Here is a 20573-nt window from a genome sequence, read left to right as displayed (position 1 = left end):
ATGCAGTTCATCAAGACAATGTTGTCTGAACTTTGGGGGAATCACCGTTCTCATACCCCACATAATACAACTTTGAGCTAAAGACAGCTCTGACGATTTAGACGCAAACGGTTGATACTCAGGTGTTGAAGGCAGGTCGTTCCAATTTCCAGTGGAGATCGCCTGTATGACACAGGCAAGCACAGGATCGTGGGCTGATTCAACAGCCACCTGCTTAGCCGTGACCGGCCCACACTGGATTTGGCTCAGTGTAAACGCATCAACATGATCGGATGATTCCGACGAAGATGGGTCCTCCTTGCAAGGCAAGCGAGAGAGACCGTCGCAGTTGGCATGCTTCTCGGTGCCCCGGAACTGGATGTCGTAGCTGTACGCAGCAAGGAACAAACACCATCGTTGTATTCGTGCCGCCGCCGCCACTGGAACACCTCGTTTTGGTTCCATGATGAATTGGAGTGGTTTGTGATCAGTCTGCAAGGTGAAATGATGACCAAGCAGGTGCTGGTGAAACGTTCACACTCCCCAGACGAGGCCGAGAGCCTCCCGCTCGATTTGGGCATATTTCTACTCTGCTGCCGACAGGGTGCGAGATGCAAAACAAACAGGGCGCTCTGAACTACCGTCCATTTTATCTGATAGCACTGCTCCAATGCCGTATGCGGAGCTCTCGCATGCTAAAATGAGCGGACGCTTAGGTTTGTAGTGAACGAGGACAGTTTCCTCTGTGAATAGCAGCTTGACATGATCGAAAGCTGCCTGTTGGTCGGATCTCCATGCCCAGCGGTCCTCCTTCCTGAGCAGTCGTGTTAACGGGGCCAACTCAGAGCTCAGGTTGCTCACGAATCTCTGGTAGTACTGTGCCATACCAATAAATGAGCGAAGCTGAGTCTTGTCCCGTGGTGGTGGCATGTGCTGGATCGCTTCCACCTTCCGTGGGCCTTTCAACAGCCCCTCCAGTGTGATGATGTGCCCAAGGTACTCCGACCGTTGTTTGAAGAACACACACTTGTCCCTGTTCAAGCGGAGCCCACAAGCCTCCAACTTCGTCAGCACTTTGTCAATGTTGTTGAGGTGATCCTCAGCCGTTTTTCCTGCAATGAGTACGTCATCCAGGTAGGTTTGAGTGGGAAGACCTACACAAACCTGATCCATCGCTTTCTGCCACAGGGTGGGGGCTGAAGCAATCCAAAAGCAGAGCCGGGTGTACCGATAGAGTCCTTGACATGTGTTGATCGTTAGGTTACTACTCCCGGGGGTCCATTTCAAGATGAAAATATGCATCCCGCAGATCGAGTTTCGTAAATAATTTACTCCCTGCCAACCGTGCATATATCTCATCGATTGATGGAAGTGGGTACTGCTTGATACTAAGACCTGGGTTGACCGTGGCCTTGAAGTCCCCGCATAATCGAACATCACCATTCCGCTACAGCACCGTGACGACTGGAGTGGCCCAGTCCGAGTATGGCACCCGTTCGATAACTCCACAGGCCTCCAGTCTGTCTAACTCAGCTTTCACCTTGTCACGCAGGGCATATGGGATTGGCCTCGGTATACAAAAACGAGGCGTCACGCCCTCCTTCATGAAGAGCTTGGCCTGTGTGTCCTTGAGTTTCCCAAGCTCATTGCCAAACAGGCCTTGATGCTTTTGAAGAATCTCCTCCAACTGATGCTCCAATCGGCTTGGTATGGTTTGAACAAGGTGAATGGCTGCCCAGTCCAGCTTGATGCGAGTCAGCCAGTCCCGACCGAGAAGAGATGGCCCCCTTCCTCGAACCACATAAAACTTGAGAGCGGCGTCTTGGCCCTGATAGGTCACGGACACGTCTGCCATTCCAATCGGCTTTATTTTCTCGCTGGTGTAGGTGTATAGTGTGAGGTCTGACCTGATGAGCTTCAGACCGTTCAGCTTACGAGAGGTCTGTTCGCCTATGATGGAGACCACCGCTCCAGTATCAACTTGGAATGTGATAGGCGTCTTGTTAACCTCCACTTCTACTGTCATTGGTCGAGTTTTCGCACGGCCAATTGAATAAAGACTCATCATTGGTTGCAGATCTTGCCCCGGGTCGTCGGGGTCATCCTGTACATCATCGACATTATCGTCCATGACTTTTACGGTGGTCGATGCCGCTCGACAAACGCGTCTCAGATGGCCCACCTTGTTGCAATGTAAACACACGCTGTTCTTATAAGGGCACACACGACGGAGGTGTCGACCTCCACACCCCCAACATGCCTGCGTGATTACTTAGACACCCGATCTGACGTGTTGTGAAGGCTGGCCGCGATTCATACCAAAGGTTGCTTGCGGGGTCCGAGGTGAACGGGACATCTTGTTGATCCCCAAGTCACTTCCCATGGTCTGACCGGCAATGGCTCGTACATCCTTGAGGGACTGTTCGACAGCCGATGCAGTTTCGACCGCATTGACGAACGTAATGTCCTCAAACTTGATGCGAAGTATCGCCGAAACCATCCTTTGATCTTGTAAACCGGCAATGAATCAAACTTTGAGCCTGGCTGGACGCTCATCTGGCGTGAAGTTGCAGGCAACGGACATGTTTTAATCTTGCCATGAAATTGGCCACGCACTCTCCCGAGTTCCTCGTCAGATGATCGAATTCATACCTCGCTGGCTGTGGCGATTTCTCAGGCTTAGTGTGTTCTTTCATCTTCTGGACGATGGCGCGAAATGTCAGAATGTCGTCTTTCGGCTTGTCGGGCGCGACCAAGTTACACAACAGCCGGTAGTTGTCCGACGACAGCGAAGAAAGAAGAATGGCCTTCTTCGTGATTTCCTTGCCCACGCCATTCGCGATGAAATAAAACTCCAATTGTTCCACAAACAGTTCAAAGTCGTCGCCACTGAATACCGGAACTTTACCGTGAACACTGACTCGATTGTCATCCATCCCATCCATCGTCGCCAAACTGTTGTGTTCACGGACCAGGCGGACAAAGGATCATCAGGCCATGAGCGCCAGCAAGCGGGAACTCTACTTTATTGTGGGAAATGGAAGTACAGTGCACGCCGCCTAGCGAGCGGAACATAATATCAAAACCCAATCACGTGACTACAAGCATCCAATCTACATTCAGCACAATATGGTTCTTAACAGTTTATTTATGAACACAAATCGTTACTAGATCTCTCTACTCATCATCATCTGCATGTGGGCTATAAGGGTTGTGACAAACCTTATCAACACAAGAACAAGCACCAGTGCATTTCAGTCCCTGTGAGTGGCACTTGTACCGGTCAGGTTCAACAGTTATTGCATTTGCAAAAGAGAAGGGGTGTCTACTCTGCTGGAAAAGGGCATCAAGTTGGAAGCACTAGCTTCAACTCATTGTCCTTCATGCTCCTTCCACTGTTTGTAGCAAGTGGTAGCTGCGGAGTCGGGATGCAAACTGTTCACCAGACCTGTGCTTGGTAGTGTGCTCTTATGATGTGTTGCTGGAGGACATCATGTGTATGTGGCAGTGTTTCCAGTTCCTTCACCCCTTTCTGGAATAGCATGCTCCTTGCCTTGTGAACATCCATTACTTGAGAATTGGGCAAGCACAGGTGACAGACGAAAGCTTCAGCTTCAGCTGCTGTGTCTCCAGTAAGATCAGCGATTCTAAGATTGTTCAGGAGTTCATGATTGGACAGAAGCGTTCTCTATGCTCACTTCTTTCCCATGCCATATTTGCTGCTGACTGTATCACAGCCTGTCACTGCATAAAAAGCAAGGAGGTTTCCACGGATATGGATTGGGAGGTCAATTTCATGTACCTTGACAAAACGGCGAAGCTTCCCTGTCCCAGTACTTCGACGTTTCTGAACAAAAGTAAGCAATCTATCCCAACCTCGACATTTTGCATTCAAAAGTGACTCGGTGATGTCTTCAGTTGCTACGTCATTTGTCGATAGACACACAATTTGATCCCCATTATGTCCAAAGACGATGACGTGCTCTTCAGGGTTTTCACATCCCCTTCATCTTTCACAACTCTACTTTTGGAGATGTCTGTGTTTGTGTATCTAGGAATGCCATACTCCTGATATTCAACATGTACATTGAACACGATACATGTTTCTTCGACAAGTCAAATGCATCTTTCATTGAATGTTTCTTTGCATTCATTGAATGCTACACACCATCCATCTCTGGCAGTGTCTGTTCTAGTGATAAAAATCTGACTGCCAGTAACCTTACACACCTGGTTTACATGTTCTAAGGCCTGATCAGTTGAGATATTGGTGAAATGTCCGCTTGACAACAAAGTTCCCGGAGGAGAATGCTCTGTGCGCGTCAGGATGTGCATCTGGTAGTAGTTCCATGTCAGCCAAGTACACAGCTCCCCATCGTGTGTAGTTGTTCTGATTGTATGTTGAGAACCATGGCAACATATCTGCAAATGCTGACAAATGCAGATCCCAGTCTCCTCTTTCAGCTCTGATAAATTGGAGCAAGGTTGATACCATGTCCAATGTCCATGTACTGTCTCCAGCACGTTAATGTTGGTGAAAGCTGAGAGTCCAACTTCTTCAACAAACTGAGGATGTTTGCTGTATCCAAACACTGAATAAGTTTATTGAATGATTGGTGTCTGTCGTATACAGAATCTCCTCACCCTATAAGACATACAACTTTGTCCACTGCGTTGGTGATCTCTTCCGAGAAAGGCTTATGCTGGGCAATAGCACATTACTGGACTTTTGGCCACATGATCTGGAGGCATTTCGGGCATGTCAGATCATTGGCATCTCCCGGGATGAGGCTGAGTCTTTGGGCCTCTCACTCTCTCACCGCAGGTAAGTCAGTGGTCTTTGTCTTCTACTGTCTCCCCCCCCCCCCGCCACTGTATCTGCGATTTGTCCCCACCATATTTCTGCAGGGCGCTCAAGGTCCGCCAACAACACCAATCTGGTAAAACTATCAAAATCACGAATCGCTGCTCACTTTCACTCTTTCATTCCTCTTTTTCCCCACCTTTGGAATAAACTCCCTCACTGTTCAATCCCATCCTTCCCTCCAGGTCTTCAAAACAGCTGTTCTCCACTACCTCTTATCGTCCCCCATCCAAATCCTCGATCTTTTCTCCCCCCGTTAATCCACCCGAAACCCACCTCCTTCAAATTCCCTGCTTTCCTTCCTGAAAGTTCCTGTGGTGTCCATCTTATATACCCCATGTTCCCCACCCCATCCCTCTCCCTTCCATAGATCTCCTAATGTCTCTGTTCCCCACTGTTTTGTCCTTCCCACTCCTGCCCCTCGTCTCATGCCCCCCCCCCCCTGCTGTGTGTTGTGTGTTAACTCTGATACGAGTCTCGTCAATGTATACAAAAAAAGAGAGAGAGAAAAAAAAAAGAGTGCCTCATACATCAGCTTGTGAGCTCAGATTGAGCGGTCGTATGACTTAGCTCCCATTATGTTGTCTGCAGTTGTCTCAAAGACATCACTATTTCCAGACATCAGCCAGACCGTAGTCTTTTAGGTGTTCGCCCACAACTTCATGAGAGCGATTGTTCACGGGGAAATCACAAAGCTTGAATACAAGATCATTTCGCAGTTCTGGATTGGCCCACTGCAGTTCTTTAGCTATGAGTCTTTGACTGACCATCCAAATTGTATCATCCGCATGAGCAGGAGTATTGGTGAGTGGCATGAATGAGACAGATGTTAGCTGGTCCGGTTGGGAGCTCATTCGATCAGTGACAACCTGATTGAATCCAGTCCACGTGGGAACCCGTTGCTCCATCGCTCTTTGAAGCCTACACATAGTCCAGGCAAAAATACTTCCCCTCTGCACTGCTTTCTGAAGTACATTCCTTTTTATACCACTCGGTCTCAACAGCTCCCTGTAAGTCGTCATGACAGGGTATTTTAGGCCTTGGGGGTGCTTCTTGGATTTCAAGGTGTGTTCATTGTAATGCTGACCTCGACAGTGTTTTAAAGGCTTGCCATGGAAACAATCAATACTCGTTAATCAATACTTGATCACCTTTCGATCAGTAGACAATAAGCCTAATTATGAAAGTGAAAGTGAATCTAAAGCACAACATTTGGCAAAGACAATAAACTTCCCCTGTTTTAGCGCATCTTGATGCAATATTTTTTCATATTTTAAGTTTAAATGCCGTGACGACCTTTGACCTTCACAATTTTTTTTATTTTTTGCTTGAAGCCAGCTGATAAATGTTATCAGGAAACATATCGGTGAACATTTAAATCAGTCATTTCATCCTTCAAATGACTTTTATGAATTAATTAATCCATTTTAGAAGATTTTGAAGGTGGTTACCATGGTAACCAGATATCTCCCCTCCAGGACATTTTCAAAATTGCCAACAAGCATTTTCATAAACCCCAGGATGTGTGCTTTACAAAAGTACTTGTTGTCAGTCTAACATGCAGTACTTCCTGGACCAATTTTTTTCAGAAATTACCAATAGACTATAAATCCTGTAACAAATAGAAGATGCACGCGGCACTGCGAGTCAGTTGCACCCGAATGGTACCAAGGACTGATGCTATCTCCCAATGGATGACCATGGCAAGAAAACAAATTTTTGAAATATTGTCCGAGAAGAGCATTACAGAGCAGAAATGAATATCAACCCAAAAGTTCATTCCATCCAATTCCAAGCACTTTCACAGTACGTGCAAGTATAATAGGATGCACACCTGTATCGCACTCGCATCCTCGAGCTTGTCCAGTTGTTCCTTCTCCATGTCCTTCACCGAGATCTCATGCATGTTTTCTGGAGATATTATCGGGGCAAGAGGATAGTGTCAGAGTTCTAGAATGGTACATCAGAACACGAGTAAAAAGGTTGAATGTTAAGAAACGATGAGATGTTGCTCAGAGTGGGAAAGTAGTCAGCGATACATTATGAATTATGAAGGTGGGGGTTTGATTGAAACCACGGAGAAGATACATGTAATTTTTTTTTTAACTTTACATTCATCAAAATACTTCATGAACGGTTTTCAGATTTAAAAAAAGGAAAAAATGGAAATTAAATTTTAAGATACGAATGAAAGTTTAATTTGAAGAATTTTGCTGATTATTCCACCCTCTGCGGTGACATCGCTCACCCTTCTGACAGACAGGCAGCAGCCTCTTCCTTCTCTTCAAACCTTGACAAAAATCACAAACTTGTCAAAGACGTGGAATATATCTTTCAATCCTGAGAAATCCCGCACATTCTCTCTCTCTCTCTCTCTCTGAAAGGACCGGAACGCAAACCATCCCATCTACTTTCTCACCAACCCACTTGAAGAACTATAGTCACTCATACTCTTGGGCTCACTCTCAGCCATGATCTCTCTTGGGGAAGCAACATTCCAAAGTAGGCTTCCAAAGCCATTCACCGACTAGGGATCCCCCGTCGTGCAAAGTTCTTCCTTGGGGCACCTGAACTCACATCCACTTGCAAGTCTTTCATCCCCTCTCGGACCTTGATGGAATACTACTCTCCCCTCTGGGCTAGTGCCCCAGCCTCACACTTTGCTCAGATTGACACAGTGGAAACCGATGGATTCAAGATCATTGGAATCTTTTACAATGAAGCTGATTATATGGGCCGATGATTTTGCCATCGCCGACAGATCAGTGGTCTCTCTGTCTTCTTCCACCTCCTTTCAGGTCTTATACCCTCTGCATTCTCCATGTCTCCCTCAGATATCTGCAGGACGCACATAGTCCACCAGCAACCCTCTTTGTCGTGACACTGCCAAAATCCAGAACTACTGCACACTTCCCCTCATTTCTTCCTCTTTTTTTCCCCACCTGTGGAACAAACTTCAATCTCCAACTTTCACATTGTCTCAATATCATTCTTCCCTCCATTGGCCCACTCCAAAGGAAGCCAAAAGATCCATGTCTTCAAGACAGCTGTTCATCACCATCTCAAATTATCCCCCATCCAAAATCATGATATTTTCAACACCCGTTAAGCCACCCTTACCCCTCCCAAAATTTTGCTTCTATATCCACCTTGTTCACCCCTTTTGTTCTCACCTGCCACTCATCGTTACCCACATCCCAGGTTTGTCCATCTTCATCAATTCTGTCCCTTGGCCCAACTGTTTGCATTCCCCCCTTCTCCTTCCAGTGTTAATTTTGTTATGTTGTGTCCTGATCTATTTTGTGTTCTAGCTCTCTTTGTGTTCCACGAGCCTCGACTATGTATACAAAAGATAAAGTCACGAGCCTTGACCTTGATCACAGGTTCCTCGATCGAGCTCACCTTGTGCCTTGAGCCTCGCAAGTTCCTCCTGCACAATGTCATTGTTCTCCTCTACCTGCCTTCTCTTGTGCTCTGCTGCTTGAACAGACTCGATAAGTGACCGGATCTTTGCTTCGTGCTAGGGTCCCACAGAGGTTTGGCAGTGCAGGGTAACAGGTGACAAAGGAAGGGCAAAGATAAACTTGTCAGGCTTGATGATAAGGCCTTGGGAACATAGATCCTGAGAGATCACTGCAAGATGCACAGCAACAATCAAGGTCAACGTCCAATATAAGATGTCACCTGTGAGAGTAGCAAGCTGTTGTTTGCAAGATCTTTCTGGTTCTCCTCCATCTTACAGGCATTTTCCACCTGCTGAGTCTCAAGCTGTTTCCCACGTTTTACCAGGGACTTCACCTCTGACTTCAGCTTGCTCACATAGAGTCGTGCCAGCGTGAACTCCTCCTCAGGCACCCCGCTTGCCTCCAATGGCTGGGGAAATGAATAGCGTGGGACAGGGCATGGGTAACCAAGTCATCGAAGCGTGGGTAACTGGGAAACCACACGATGATCAAACACCCAACATTGCACATCACAATCAGGAAATTGCTTACCGTATTTTCCGGTGCATAAACCACAGCCGTGTATGAACTGCACCCGTTTTTCACCCTCAAAAAAAAATAATAACTGCAAAAAAACCCCAACATTTCCGGTGTATGAACCACACCCATGTTTTTCACCCTCAAAATAAATGAATATATTGATCATTTTATTTTCTGATCTAGATATAAATACGTTTGTACATTAACTTTGTATGGAACAAAGTGACGGAGGTTTCAATGCGCTTTCTCCCACGTCCGCTTCATTTTGTCTAACAGCCTTATTCTCATTTTCAAGAAGTTGAAGCGAGATGAGAGGATACCAAGAAGTTTTTATATTTCTTTATTATTTTTTAATATTATAAAGATTATGTTTTTGTTCCGAGAAAAAAAAAAGAAGAAAAGGGATTCTTACCGGTATCATTCATATGTCTTGTGGATCTGTGGCCCTGAAGAGAGTCTTTTGGGTTTGATGAAGCTTTTCAGCTAAACCAGAGGAAATTCGCGTCAAGACTTTCCTCGCCAAAGACGGCACACAAGTCCTTGTCCGAATCAGGGTGGAGCAAGTCCCCATCGCTGTCACCATCATTTGCAGCCTCCTCCTCCTCCCAAATGATGGCATCCCCTGTGCCGTCCATGTTGTTGGAGATGCAGTATTTTAGAAATGCTCACTTGATGATTTCTTACGGTATCTCCTCCAACGCCTTGACGATCCAGCCGCAGATCATCAGAAGGTCGACCTTTTTCATCCTCCCGATGAACGCTGGAAGTCTCCTAGTTAACATAATGCTCAGCCAACATAGCGACGGGAGTCATGGTGAAAGTTCAACCAAGATGCATGTGGCCAATGCTCCTCGGAATCTGGATCAAAAATCCCAGTAGGAAACATGTCACAAAATGTTGATTTTCAATTAATGAAAATCCAAAGTCCGGGAAAGAGGAGAGTTTGTCTCTGGTGATGCCACCGAGATGCAGCTAATGTTCCTCTAAACCTGGGTCGAATACAAAGGCCTGCAGAGTAGGAAAGTTCGTCTGGTCGACGTGAGTCACGTCGACATCTGGAAGCAAGTTAGGAACCGCTGATAGAAACGAGGGGGAAAAAAAGAACCAGGATGACCATAGAGAACCAAAGGAAGCCAAAAGAACCAAGCAGCACTGGTACTTCTTAAATCTTCACCGTCCCACGTGGCTCCTCGCTTTCAGGCTCTTCTTCTTCTTTCTTAAAAATCCATTTCCTGCCTTTGTATAGAAAAGTACTCGGGCTTTATTGGTTGTTCCAAGTTTTAAACCATGCCCCGCTATCCAGCATTTTGTAGCATAGCATCAGCATGTAAGGAACAAGCTTAGTGGATTAATTCCGCCTGCATCGGATGCTCATGTAGAAAATGATGATGCATGTAAAAAGATAGTCACCACTACAAGTCCCTCGTCTATCCACTCCTTCTGCTGCAAACGAACGACGATGCCGGCTGGAAACTTGTCTTTGGGCAGTGTCTTCCTCTTGAACATGACATACGAGAGAAGCTCGCCACACAAGCATATTTGATGTGGGTGCTCCGTTATTGGACTCTAGCTGTTGTGAATAATTCATCTTTTGCTGTGAGACCGGGTGTTCTTCTTTTGTGTTTAATTGCATTTTCAGAGCAGCGAGGCTGTCTACCCCACAAACTTAAACTTCAGTTGCCTCTGGTTTATTATTTATTTAATTTACACACACAATTAATAAAACGCTGCACAAACTCAACCTGAACTGATTTTCACAATTTAAACGGTGGAATTGAGCCAAACAGCAGGTCCAACTGCGACAAAAGTGTACATTTGGAATATAATTCAAATTCAGCATTGATCATTTTTAAGACCGATATTTTTTCTATACCCATGTATCAACCGCAACCCCAACTTTTACCTTTTAGCCGATAAAAAAACTGCGGTTTATACACCGGAAAATACGGTAATTACAAATTTAAACTGCGTCATCACCTTGAGGTCGTTTGTACCAATGGTTGTTCCGATTTCACCCAAGTCTTTAAGCAGAGATGAAAGCATCTCCACCAATCGACGACGATTCAACCCTTGTACATCTTTCAATCGTTGCACCTCAGACTCACGAGCTGTTAGGCGAGTCTGCCTCAAGGGAGAGATGGAGGAAGAAAAAATGGAAAAAAAAAAAAGTAATGACAAAAAATACCATGAAAGCAAACCTCAGTCCATCATTGTTTTTATTAGTAAAAAAAAAGAAAATGGTCTCTCTCTCTCACTTCTTTCTCTTGCAGCTCCTCACAGAGTAATCCATTCTGCCTCCCACGATCTTCAGCCTCTTGCAATTTCTGGTCATAATTCACCGCCAACTCTTCCAAGGCCTGCAAAACCTCTTTCACCTCCTCTTTAGCAGCCTCATTCTCAGCCTGCAGACGAACTAACTCCTCCTGGGTGAACCCATTGTCTCGCTGTGATGAAACCAAAAGCTAGGGAAGGTTACAGGGGATGGAATTCTGATGTTCGGCTGAGGAAGTCCAACAGTTCCATACAACATTGAGGGAATCCGTTCTGCAAATGGCTGTGTGTGATCTATAATGTGCCATGATCTCAAAGCTTCTTCCCACCCTCAACAAAACTCATTTCACTCCTAGTCCTGCAAACAACACATACCTCCTCCTGGTCCAGGAGTTGCTGTTTCAGTTTCTCACCAAGCTGGCTCTGCTGATTAATTTCATCATCCTGACAGAGAATTGAGAGCAAGTGCAAAGTCATTCATCAACAGGGGATTTAGATGCTGGATAAAACATTTCCCAAAAGAGCAAACTGCTCAGTTACAGTTTATATCATGTTCACTCCAAATCCACACCAAATGAAGGGGTCGCACTCAATGTAGTCACCAAAGCCACACAACAAGTACCTTATCATCAAGCTGCTTGTACAGCTTTGTCAACATCTCCTCATAATTCTGTCGCTCTTCTCCAGAAAGGCTTGGCACAGGATCCAAGATGCTACTTAGTGATCCCATGGATGGTACAGACACTAAGCTCGTGTTTGGACCATCACTGGGAACCTCCAGGCTGTGGCGATCCTTGGGATCAAACTGTTCATCTACGGGCACAGTGTCACCTAGAGAGAGAACATTCATCGAGTGGACAAGATGGAGGAAGTCAACACAATATCATACAAAGAAAAAGTACTTTTAATCAACCATTCATGGAAAAAAAGAGAGATTTGATATCTATAATCTATATATACTGCTGTAGTTTTGCAAATACACCACCGAGCACACCAGAGACACGTAGGTTCCCAGAGTGAGCTGTCATTAATTAGATTTGTAGATTAGATTGCCCTCTGTGTCTGAGGTTTGAGGGATATATATATATATATATATATATATATATATATATATATATATATATATATACATACATATACATATACATACATGTTGTGTGGGTTGAGCTAGGATCTCCCCTTCTTCATCGATCTCTCCAGTAATTATCCAACCCGTCGTTCTTCACCTCCACATTTCATGCTTCTCCAAATAACGCTTCACCTTTTCACCTCAAATTTAACATCAACTGCTCTTCCTTTCATCACCTTCGGCATTCGACTCCCAAAGAAAGACCTTCATTCATCGTCATCAAGTCATTATTGTAAATAGATCCCAACTAAAATAACCCTGTAAACCTGCACGAATAACGGTTTGAGTGGAAGGTAATTGTTGGGCAGAAGGGGTTACATTCTTTTTATTTTCACCACCTGAAAACCTTTCATTTCAAATAACGCAAATTACACTTTGCATTCATGGAACGACCACCACCTTAATATAAGCATCGATTCTTCTGGGACACAAACAGCGGAAGGATGGACAGCTGGCCCGTCTGGAAGAACACGAACCTTCTTCGCATCGGGACCAATGAGGAGACCCCACAAGTAAGCAGGAAGGGCTCTAAACCATGACTGTGCTGGACCAGATAAAAGGCAGGCACGCACCAGCAACAACGGAGCTGCCATAGAGCCTCCAGGAAGAGACGCCGGGGAGACCGAGAGACACCACCGAGGGGCACCGAGGTAGCACCACCGAGCTTTGCACGGGTGTGTTGTTGACTGCCTGTATGGCTTTGTCTGAACGAGAGGTTACAGGCCTGCTCGGCTCTGCCGAGACAGGAGTTTAATTGCCTTCACCCACCCATCTCTGAATGAGGTGCTCATGGGTTCCGTGGAGCACTAATCATCTGCATGTCTCCTCTGTACCAACCCATTCCCAACTATCTGTGCACATCAAACCGACACACCACCAACACACCCTTACCCATGTACCTCCTTCCACCCCCCACCACCCACCCATTCACATTGGGACCAATGCAGGCCCCCATCAGGTGAGCCAGAGTTGTACCAAACTCCACTCTTCTCTCCATCTCATATTCTCATCTATCTTTCCCAGATGATTGATGACATGTCATGTCCTGTGTGTAGGGATAGATAAGATTGTTTTAAGTGGGCTCCATAAGTGTTAAGGTAATTACTTTCCTCATGTATCTTTTGAATGTGCTTCCGTTACTTAGATTGTAAATATCCGTCATTGTGCTTCATTTGATGACAAATTAATGTGCTCTGTTTGATTGTGAATAAATGTGTCCTTTATGTGTAATTGCAAATGAGTGTGTTGATTAAATAAATGTGCATTTTAAGGTTTGAGACGTTTCTGACCAGTTCATCTGGCTTTTCCTCTGTTGCTCCAGCATAGTCCACACGTCAGTGTTAGCCGGGAAGTTCTACACCACATGATTTGCTCTTGTTAGCCAGCGCACACTCACTGTATCGCTCGGTAGGAATCCAGGTGTGTGATGAGGGCACGGAATCCCCTTGGGGTGTCTGTCCACAGGTAAGGTACCACGCAAAGTAGTGAAACCCTGCCAAGATTGGCAGTACCAATCAACGTTCGAGGTTGTTTGACAACCCGCCGGACCACGAACTTATTCGTGCCTGGTGGCCTCAGGACCGGGTGTTTGGGAGGAACTCGAGCGCTTCTCCTCGTGGCGAAACTCGAACCCTGGATCCGTAACAATACATTGATATAAAGTCCTTCCTTCGCACAACTGAACTATTATCCATGTGCAAGACGTTCATCTGCAGCTTGACACAGTACTGCTCTGCCATTTAAGCTAGCGCCCTACCTTACACCTTGCTCAGCTTGTTGCCGTGGAAATCAAGGCCTTCAAGATGCAGATGGAAATGTAGAAGCCAAGGCCACTTCATGTCCATTCATGGTGTCAAACCTCTCCATGTCAGTACTCTCCACCTCCCCCAGAATCTGCTTTCCCTTCATCCAACCTCATCTCTACTTCCTCGTTGTCCTACCCCCTCTTGGCTCCGCCACACCACACTCGAGGCATCTCTCCTGGCCTCCACCCCTCGATTTCTCCCTCTTCCCAGTTTTGCCTCTGCCCTGCACCCTTCCAAGCTCCCTCCAAGCTTCACCCCAGCCCCTCAATTTTCTCCCAGCCCCCCAACTTCCCAGTTTCGCCCTAGTCCCCAACCTCCCAGCTTTGCCCCAGCCCCCCAACCTCTCAGCTTCACCCAAACCCCGCACTGTCCCAGCTCCCCACCCCCCCCACCAACCATCATGCACTCTCTCATTGTTCCTTTCCACATTCTTGCACCCTTTCAACAGCTCCTCCTCCCCTGCCCCTGTGTGTACCTCAAACATCCAAGGTCTCCGCTCCAAACTGGAAGATCTCGCAATCCAGGCCGCTGCTGACAAACTGGACATCATCTGTCTCACAGAATCCTTCCTCCCACAGGAGATCCCTGACTCCTTAGTGTCTCTTCTTCAGCATCCCTCCACTTCCTGAATCCCCCCTCACCCCACCCTCTCACCCCATCCCCTCAAAACTCCCCCCCTCTGTCCTTCCTACTCACTTCCCAGCCCTTCTCAGCTCCCAACCCCCGCCACTCCCTTCGATCATCCCCCCAATCATGCATCCTCCCAGCCCCCCACCCATCCCGCACTCCCAAAACCTCCTCCTCTGTCCCTCACTGTGTGGACCTCAATCATCCGAGGCCTCTGCTCCAACTTGACAGACATCTCAATCCAGGCCGCTGCTGACAAACCAGACATCATCTGCTTTACAGAATCCTTCCTCCTACTGGATGTCCTTGACTCATTAGCGTTTCTCCCTAGCTATTGTCTCCTATTTCATAGGCCTGAATACTGCCCTGGCGGCTGAGTTGCACTTTAAGGCCCGGTCACACCTTGATGTTTTAGCCAGCGATGGCAACGTATTAAAATGTATCTAAAACGCTGGCTTACGTTTAACTTTTGATGTTTTTTTTTAAAGATTCGGACGTATTCATAGCGACTTGGTCTTATGTATAACGCATTGGTAACGGACACAGAACGTTTCGTTGTGTTATAGATAACTTATACCAACGAATGCTGCACCTGTTGTCAGCCTACACAACCGATGCCCACCGATAGTCGAACTTAAGGCCCGGTCACACCTTGACGTTTTAGCCAGCGATGGCAACGTATTAAAATGTATGTAAAACGCTGGCTGACGTTGAACTTTTGATGTTTTTTTTTAAGATTCGGACGTATTCATAACGAGTTGGTCGTATGCATAACATATTAGTAATGGACACAGAACGTTTCGTTGTGTTATAGATAACTTATACCAACGAATGCTGAACCTGTTGTCGGCCTACACAACTGATGCCCAACGATAGTCTAACTTCGGCATAGCGCGTTGCACGCATCGCCGACGATGTCGTGACGTAGCCAATTAAAAAGCTGACGCATAATGATTTGAATCATAACTGCCGTAGAAATGGAAGTGTCAACATCGCGGTCACACCTTGGCGATCTTGCCAGCGTATGCCGACCTAAGAAAAATGTGTCTAAAACGTTGGGGCACGTCAAATACGGTATGAGTAAGTTTGGTATACGTGAGTAGAACGTTAAAGTACGCTATCATACGTCGTAGTAAGTAGAGTACGTCAAGAAATTTTAAACATGGTCAAACTTTTACGACGTACTCGGCGTATGACACACGTTCCGCATGCGATGGGGATAAGTTGTACACACGATATGCGGACGCTTACACACGTCCACAAAGGCTACTTATAAGCTACTCATAAGTCAAAACACGTCGCGGTAATGTCTTTTTTACGCGAAACTTATTTCTAACTTATGTTTGACGTGCTTTGAACCAATTCTTTACGTAGTCCCAACACACATCGACGTATGTAGACGTATTCCAATGACGTCTTCCGGTCGACAAAAAAAAAAAAATGAATGTGTTTCTAGGTTACAACTGCCATATAAAGACGTGTTCCCAGCGGTTTTGGGAATTGGTATATAAAAATGCTGCTCATAAAAGGGGGAACCCAACAGTGTTTTCGAGTCCTTTTTGAGTCGATGTCCATGTCAGCAGTAACAGTATCAGTATCAGTATCAGTATTAGTATTAGTAGTAGTTTGTTCATGTTGGCAGTATTAGGTGAGTGTGAGGGGGAGGGTGTGGGTTATGATGGATCGTCCTTGCATCCGCGTGTCCACGGGTAGGTTCATAGGCTGCCACTCAACGATTTAAATGGCTGCATCTCCACTATTGAAAGTAGACGCTTGCGCTCAACAATTGGATTTTTTTTACACTAAACGACTTTTAAACGGTACCACTCAAGTATTTTCATTGTTTACAACGAACGATTTAAATGGCTGCATCTCCACTATTGAAAGTAGACGCTTGCGCTCAACAATTGGATTTTTTTTACACTCAACGACTTTTAAACGGTACCACTCAACTATTTTCATTGTTTACAATGAACGATTTAAATTGCTGTCACTCGCCTTTGTTTTTTGACGCTGGGGTTTGGAAATTTGAATCGTTTCTATTGAACGTGCGAAATCGCTCAAACCCCACTATTGAAAGTAGACGCTTGCGCTCAACAATTGGATTTTTTTTACACTCAACGACTTTTAAACGGTACCACTCAAGTATTTTCATTGTTTACAATGAACGATTTAAATGGCTGCATCTCCACTATTGAAAGTAGACGCTTGCGCTCAACAATTGGATTTTTTTTTTTACACTCAATGACTTTTAAACGGTACCACTCAACTACTTTCATTGTTTACAATGAACGATTTAAATTGCTGTCACTCGCCTTTGTTTTTTGACGCTGAGGTTTTGAAATTTGAGGGGTTTCTTCTGAACGTGTTAAAACGCTCAAACTCGACTATTTTAAATAGACGCTGCCGATGGACAATTGGAATCAGAGCCAAGCTGGACATCGAAGTGTGAACATCCTCGTCATGCCGAAGAAAAGTTTGAAAAATGCTGCAAATAAGTGTCCTGGCCGTGGCCGTGGACGCTGACGCAAGGACGATCCATTATACCGACGTCTTTCAGCCTATGAGTAACTTAAAAGTAACGTCTGTCGATGTGTGGCAACGATCGCGTAACGTGCCAACAACACGTTAATCATAGGTTAGAAATAAGTTTCGGATACGCTAAACATTACCTCGGCGTGTCTCAACTTATGATTAACTTACAAGTAGGATGTGTTGACGTCTGTCAACGATCGCAGACCGTGCATACAACTTGTGGCCAGCGTAGCGGAACGTGCGAGTCATACGCCGGCATACGTCGTGAAATTTCAAGCATGAAAAAATTTGAGGACAACCGAAAAGTACAACGTTTAAAGCCAGTGTACAATGACATATGGCAGTGTTTTTCAGCGTGCTCTCAATGTTATCAAAACTTACCCATAACGTATTCAACGTGTGCCAGCGTTTCAGAAAAAAAATTCAAAAATCGGCATACGTTGGCTAAAACGTCAAGGTGTGACCGGGCCTTTAGGCATAGCGCATTGCACGCATCGCCGACGATGTCGTGACGTAGCCTATTAAAAGGCTGACGCACAACGATTCGAATCATAACTGCTGTAGAAATGGAAGTGACAACATCGCGGTCACACCTTGGCGATCTTGCCAGCGTATGCCGACCTAAGAAAAATGTGTCTAAAACGTTGGGGCACGTCAAATACGGTATGAGTAAGTTTGGTATACGTGTGTAGAACGCTAAAGTATGCTATCATACATCGTAGTAAGTAGAGTATGTCAAGAAATTTTAAACATGTTCAAAATTTTTGGACGTACTCGGCGTATGACACACGTTCCGCATGCAATGGGGATAAGTTTTACACACGATATGTGGACGCTTATACACGTCCACAAACGCTACTAATAAGCTACTCATAAGTCGAAACACGTCGCGGTAATGTCTTTTTTACGCGAAACTTATTTCCAACTTATGTTTGACGTGCTTTAAACCAATTCTTTACATAGTCCCAACACACATCGACGTATGTAGACGTATTCCAATGACGTCTTCCGGTCGACAAAAAAAATAAATGAACGTGTTTCTAGCTTACAACTGCCATATAAAGACGTGTTCCCAGCGGTTTTGGGAATTGGTATATAAAAATGCTGCTCATAAAAGGGGAACCCAACAGTGTTTTCGAGTCCTTTTTGAGTCGATGTCCATGTCAGCAGTAACAGTATCAGTATCAGTATTAGTATTAGTAGTAGTTTGTTCATGTTGGCAGTAGTAGGTGAGTGTGAGGGGGAGGGTGTGGGTTATGATGGATTGTCCTTGCGTCCGCGTGTCCACAGGTAGGAGACATCTTTTCACCATTGTTCGAAGTTCTTCGCGGCTAATTTTTTATGGGGCTTTTTCAACAATGAGGTATAGCTTGTTTTTACGATTTAGGTCTATTCATAACGGGTTGGACAAATGCACAATGAACTAATAATGTGCATAGAGCGCTTTGATTACTTATAGATACGATATACCAACGAATAATTATCGTGAAGCCGGCGTTCACAAACTATGCCCAACGATAGCCTAACTTATCTATATCGTGCGGCAGTTTATCTTTGCCGGTGATGTAGGGTTTGCTATTCATAGGCTGCCACTCAACGATTTAAATGGCTGCATCTCCACTATTGAAAGTAGACGCTTGCGCTCATCAATTGGATTTTTTTTACACTCAACGACTTTTAAACGGTACCACTCAACTATTTTCATTGTTTACAATGAACGATTTAAATTGCTGTCACTCCCCTTTGTTTTTTGACGCTGGCGCTCGGAAATTTTAATCGTTTCTATTGAACGTGCTAAATCGCTCAAACCCCACTATTGAAAGTAGACGCTTGCGCTCAACAATTGGATTATTTTTACACTCAACGACTTTTAAACGGTACCACTCAGCTATTTTCATTGTTTACAATGAACGACTTAAATTGCTGTCACTCGCCTTTGTTTTTTGACGCTGGGGCTCGGAAATTTTAATCGTTTCTATTGAACGTGCTAAATCGCTCAAACCCCACTATTGAAAGTAGATGCTTGCGCTCAACAATTGGATTATTTTTACACTCAACGACTTTTAAACGGTACCACTCAGCTATTTTCATTGTTTACAATGAACGACTTAAATTGCTGTCACTCGCCTTTGTTTTTTGACGCTGGGGTTTTGAAATTTGAAGCGTTTCTTCTGAACGTGTTAAAACGCTCAAACTCGACTATTTTAAATAGACGCTGCCAATGGACAATTGGAATCATAGCGAAGCTAGACATCGAAGTGTGAACATCCTCGTCATGCCGAAGAAAAGTTTGAAGAATGCAGCAAATAAGTGTCCTGGCCGTGGCCGTGGACGCTGACGCAAGGACGATCAATTATACCGACGTCTTTCAGCCTATGAGTAACTTAAAAGTAACGTCTGTCGATGTGTGGCAACGATCGCGTAACGTGCCAACAACACGTTAATCATAGGTTAGAAATAAGTTTCGGGTACGCTAAACATTACTAAACAAGGACATTGAATCCATCATCTCAGTTGACATAAAATCATTCCTTTTCTTCACAGCCCTCATCTCAGAACATCAACTTGAATTCAGATCAGGTCACTCTACCTTGGACATGCTGCTTCTAGTCTCCTATCAATGGATGGAGGCTCTCAATGTCAGACATGAGATCAGGACCGTCTCTCTAAATGCATCTCAAGCTTTCAAAACAGTCTGACATCCTGCCTTGCTCTTCAAACCCTGCCCATGTCATCCAAGTCCAACTCCACTTTTGGGCAACTGACTTCCTCCACTTTCTTAGCCAGCATGTGGCTCTCAGTGGAATCTTTTTATCTCCTCTCCCTGTCAAGGCTGGAGTGTCCCAATACAGTGTTCTAAGCCCGATCCTATTCCTAATCTTCATCAAAGATCTCTCTGTGCAAAATCCCCTTTATTTCTTTGTTGATAACTCCGTCCTCTGCCATGACATCCTCCATCCTTCAGATCAGCCTCTACCCTCTCTCCAGACCTAGACAAAAAAAAGGATATCCAACACGATCTCTCTATCTCTCACACTCACACTCACACTCACACTCACACTCACACTCACACACACACACCAAATCTTCACATCTACTTTATTAACAATCCTCTCGAAGAAGTTCAGTCACTTTTGGGTCTCACTCTCAGCTGTGATCCTTCTTTAGCAAACCACATTTCAAACTTGGCCCCCAGAGCCAGTCGCCGACTGGGGATCCTCTGTCGTGCAAAGTCCTTACTTGGCACACTTGAACTCTTATACACCAACAAGGCTTTCATCTGCAGCTGGATGATATAATGTTCCTCCTTCTGCTGGGCTGGCACCCCTACTTTACACCTTACTCAGCTTGGCGCCATGGAAACCAAGGCCTTCAAGATC

General features: G+C 45.3%; 1 protein-coding gene across 2 annotated transcripts in view; it reads right to left on the bottom strand.

Moving 5' to 3' along the window:
• The window catches only part of LOC147028155 (kinesin heavy chain-like), an 84292-nt gene that overhangs the window by 20938 nt on the left and 42781 nt on the right, over window positions 1-20573 (bottom strand). For both annotated transcript variants that reach the window (XM_085878295.1, XM_085878296.1), the window contains 7 exons: window positions 11720-11928; window positions 11473-11541; window positions 11082-11288; window positions 10804-10947; window positions 8528-8716; window positions 8246-8363; window positions 6678-6754 (listed from right to left, as the gene is read on the bottom strand). In XM_085878295.1, coding sequence (XP_085734421.1) covers window positions 6678-6754; window positions 8246-8363; window positions 8528-8716; window positions 10804-10947; window positions 11082-11288; window positions 11473-11541; window positions 11720-11928 — 1013 coding nt within the window. The remainder of the gene's footprint in view (window positions 1-6677; window positions 6755-8245; window positions 8364-8527; window positions 8717-10803; window positions 10948-11081; window positions 11289-11472; window positions 11542-11719; window positions 11929-20573) is intronic.

The sequence above is a fragment of the Eptatretus burgeri genome, chromosome 4, assembly GCF_056783735.1.
Source record: "Eptatretus burgeri isolate ZD-2024b chromosome 4, Ebu_testis_v1, whole genome shotgun sequence".
NCBI classification, from domain to species: domain Eukaryota; kingdom Metazoa; phylum Chordata; class Myxini; order Myxiniformes; family Myxinidae; genus Eptatretus; species Eptatretus burgeri.
Note: the sequence above shows the minus strand (reverse complement) of the source record. Positions and strands in the feature narration are given on the sequence as shown.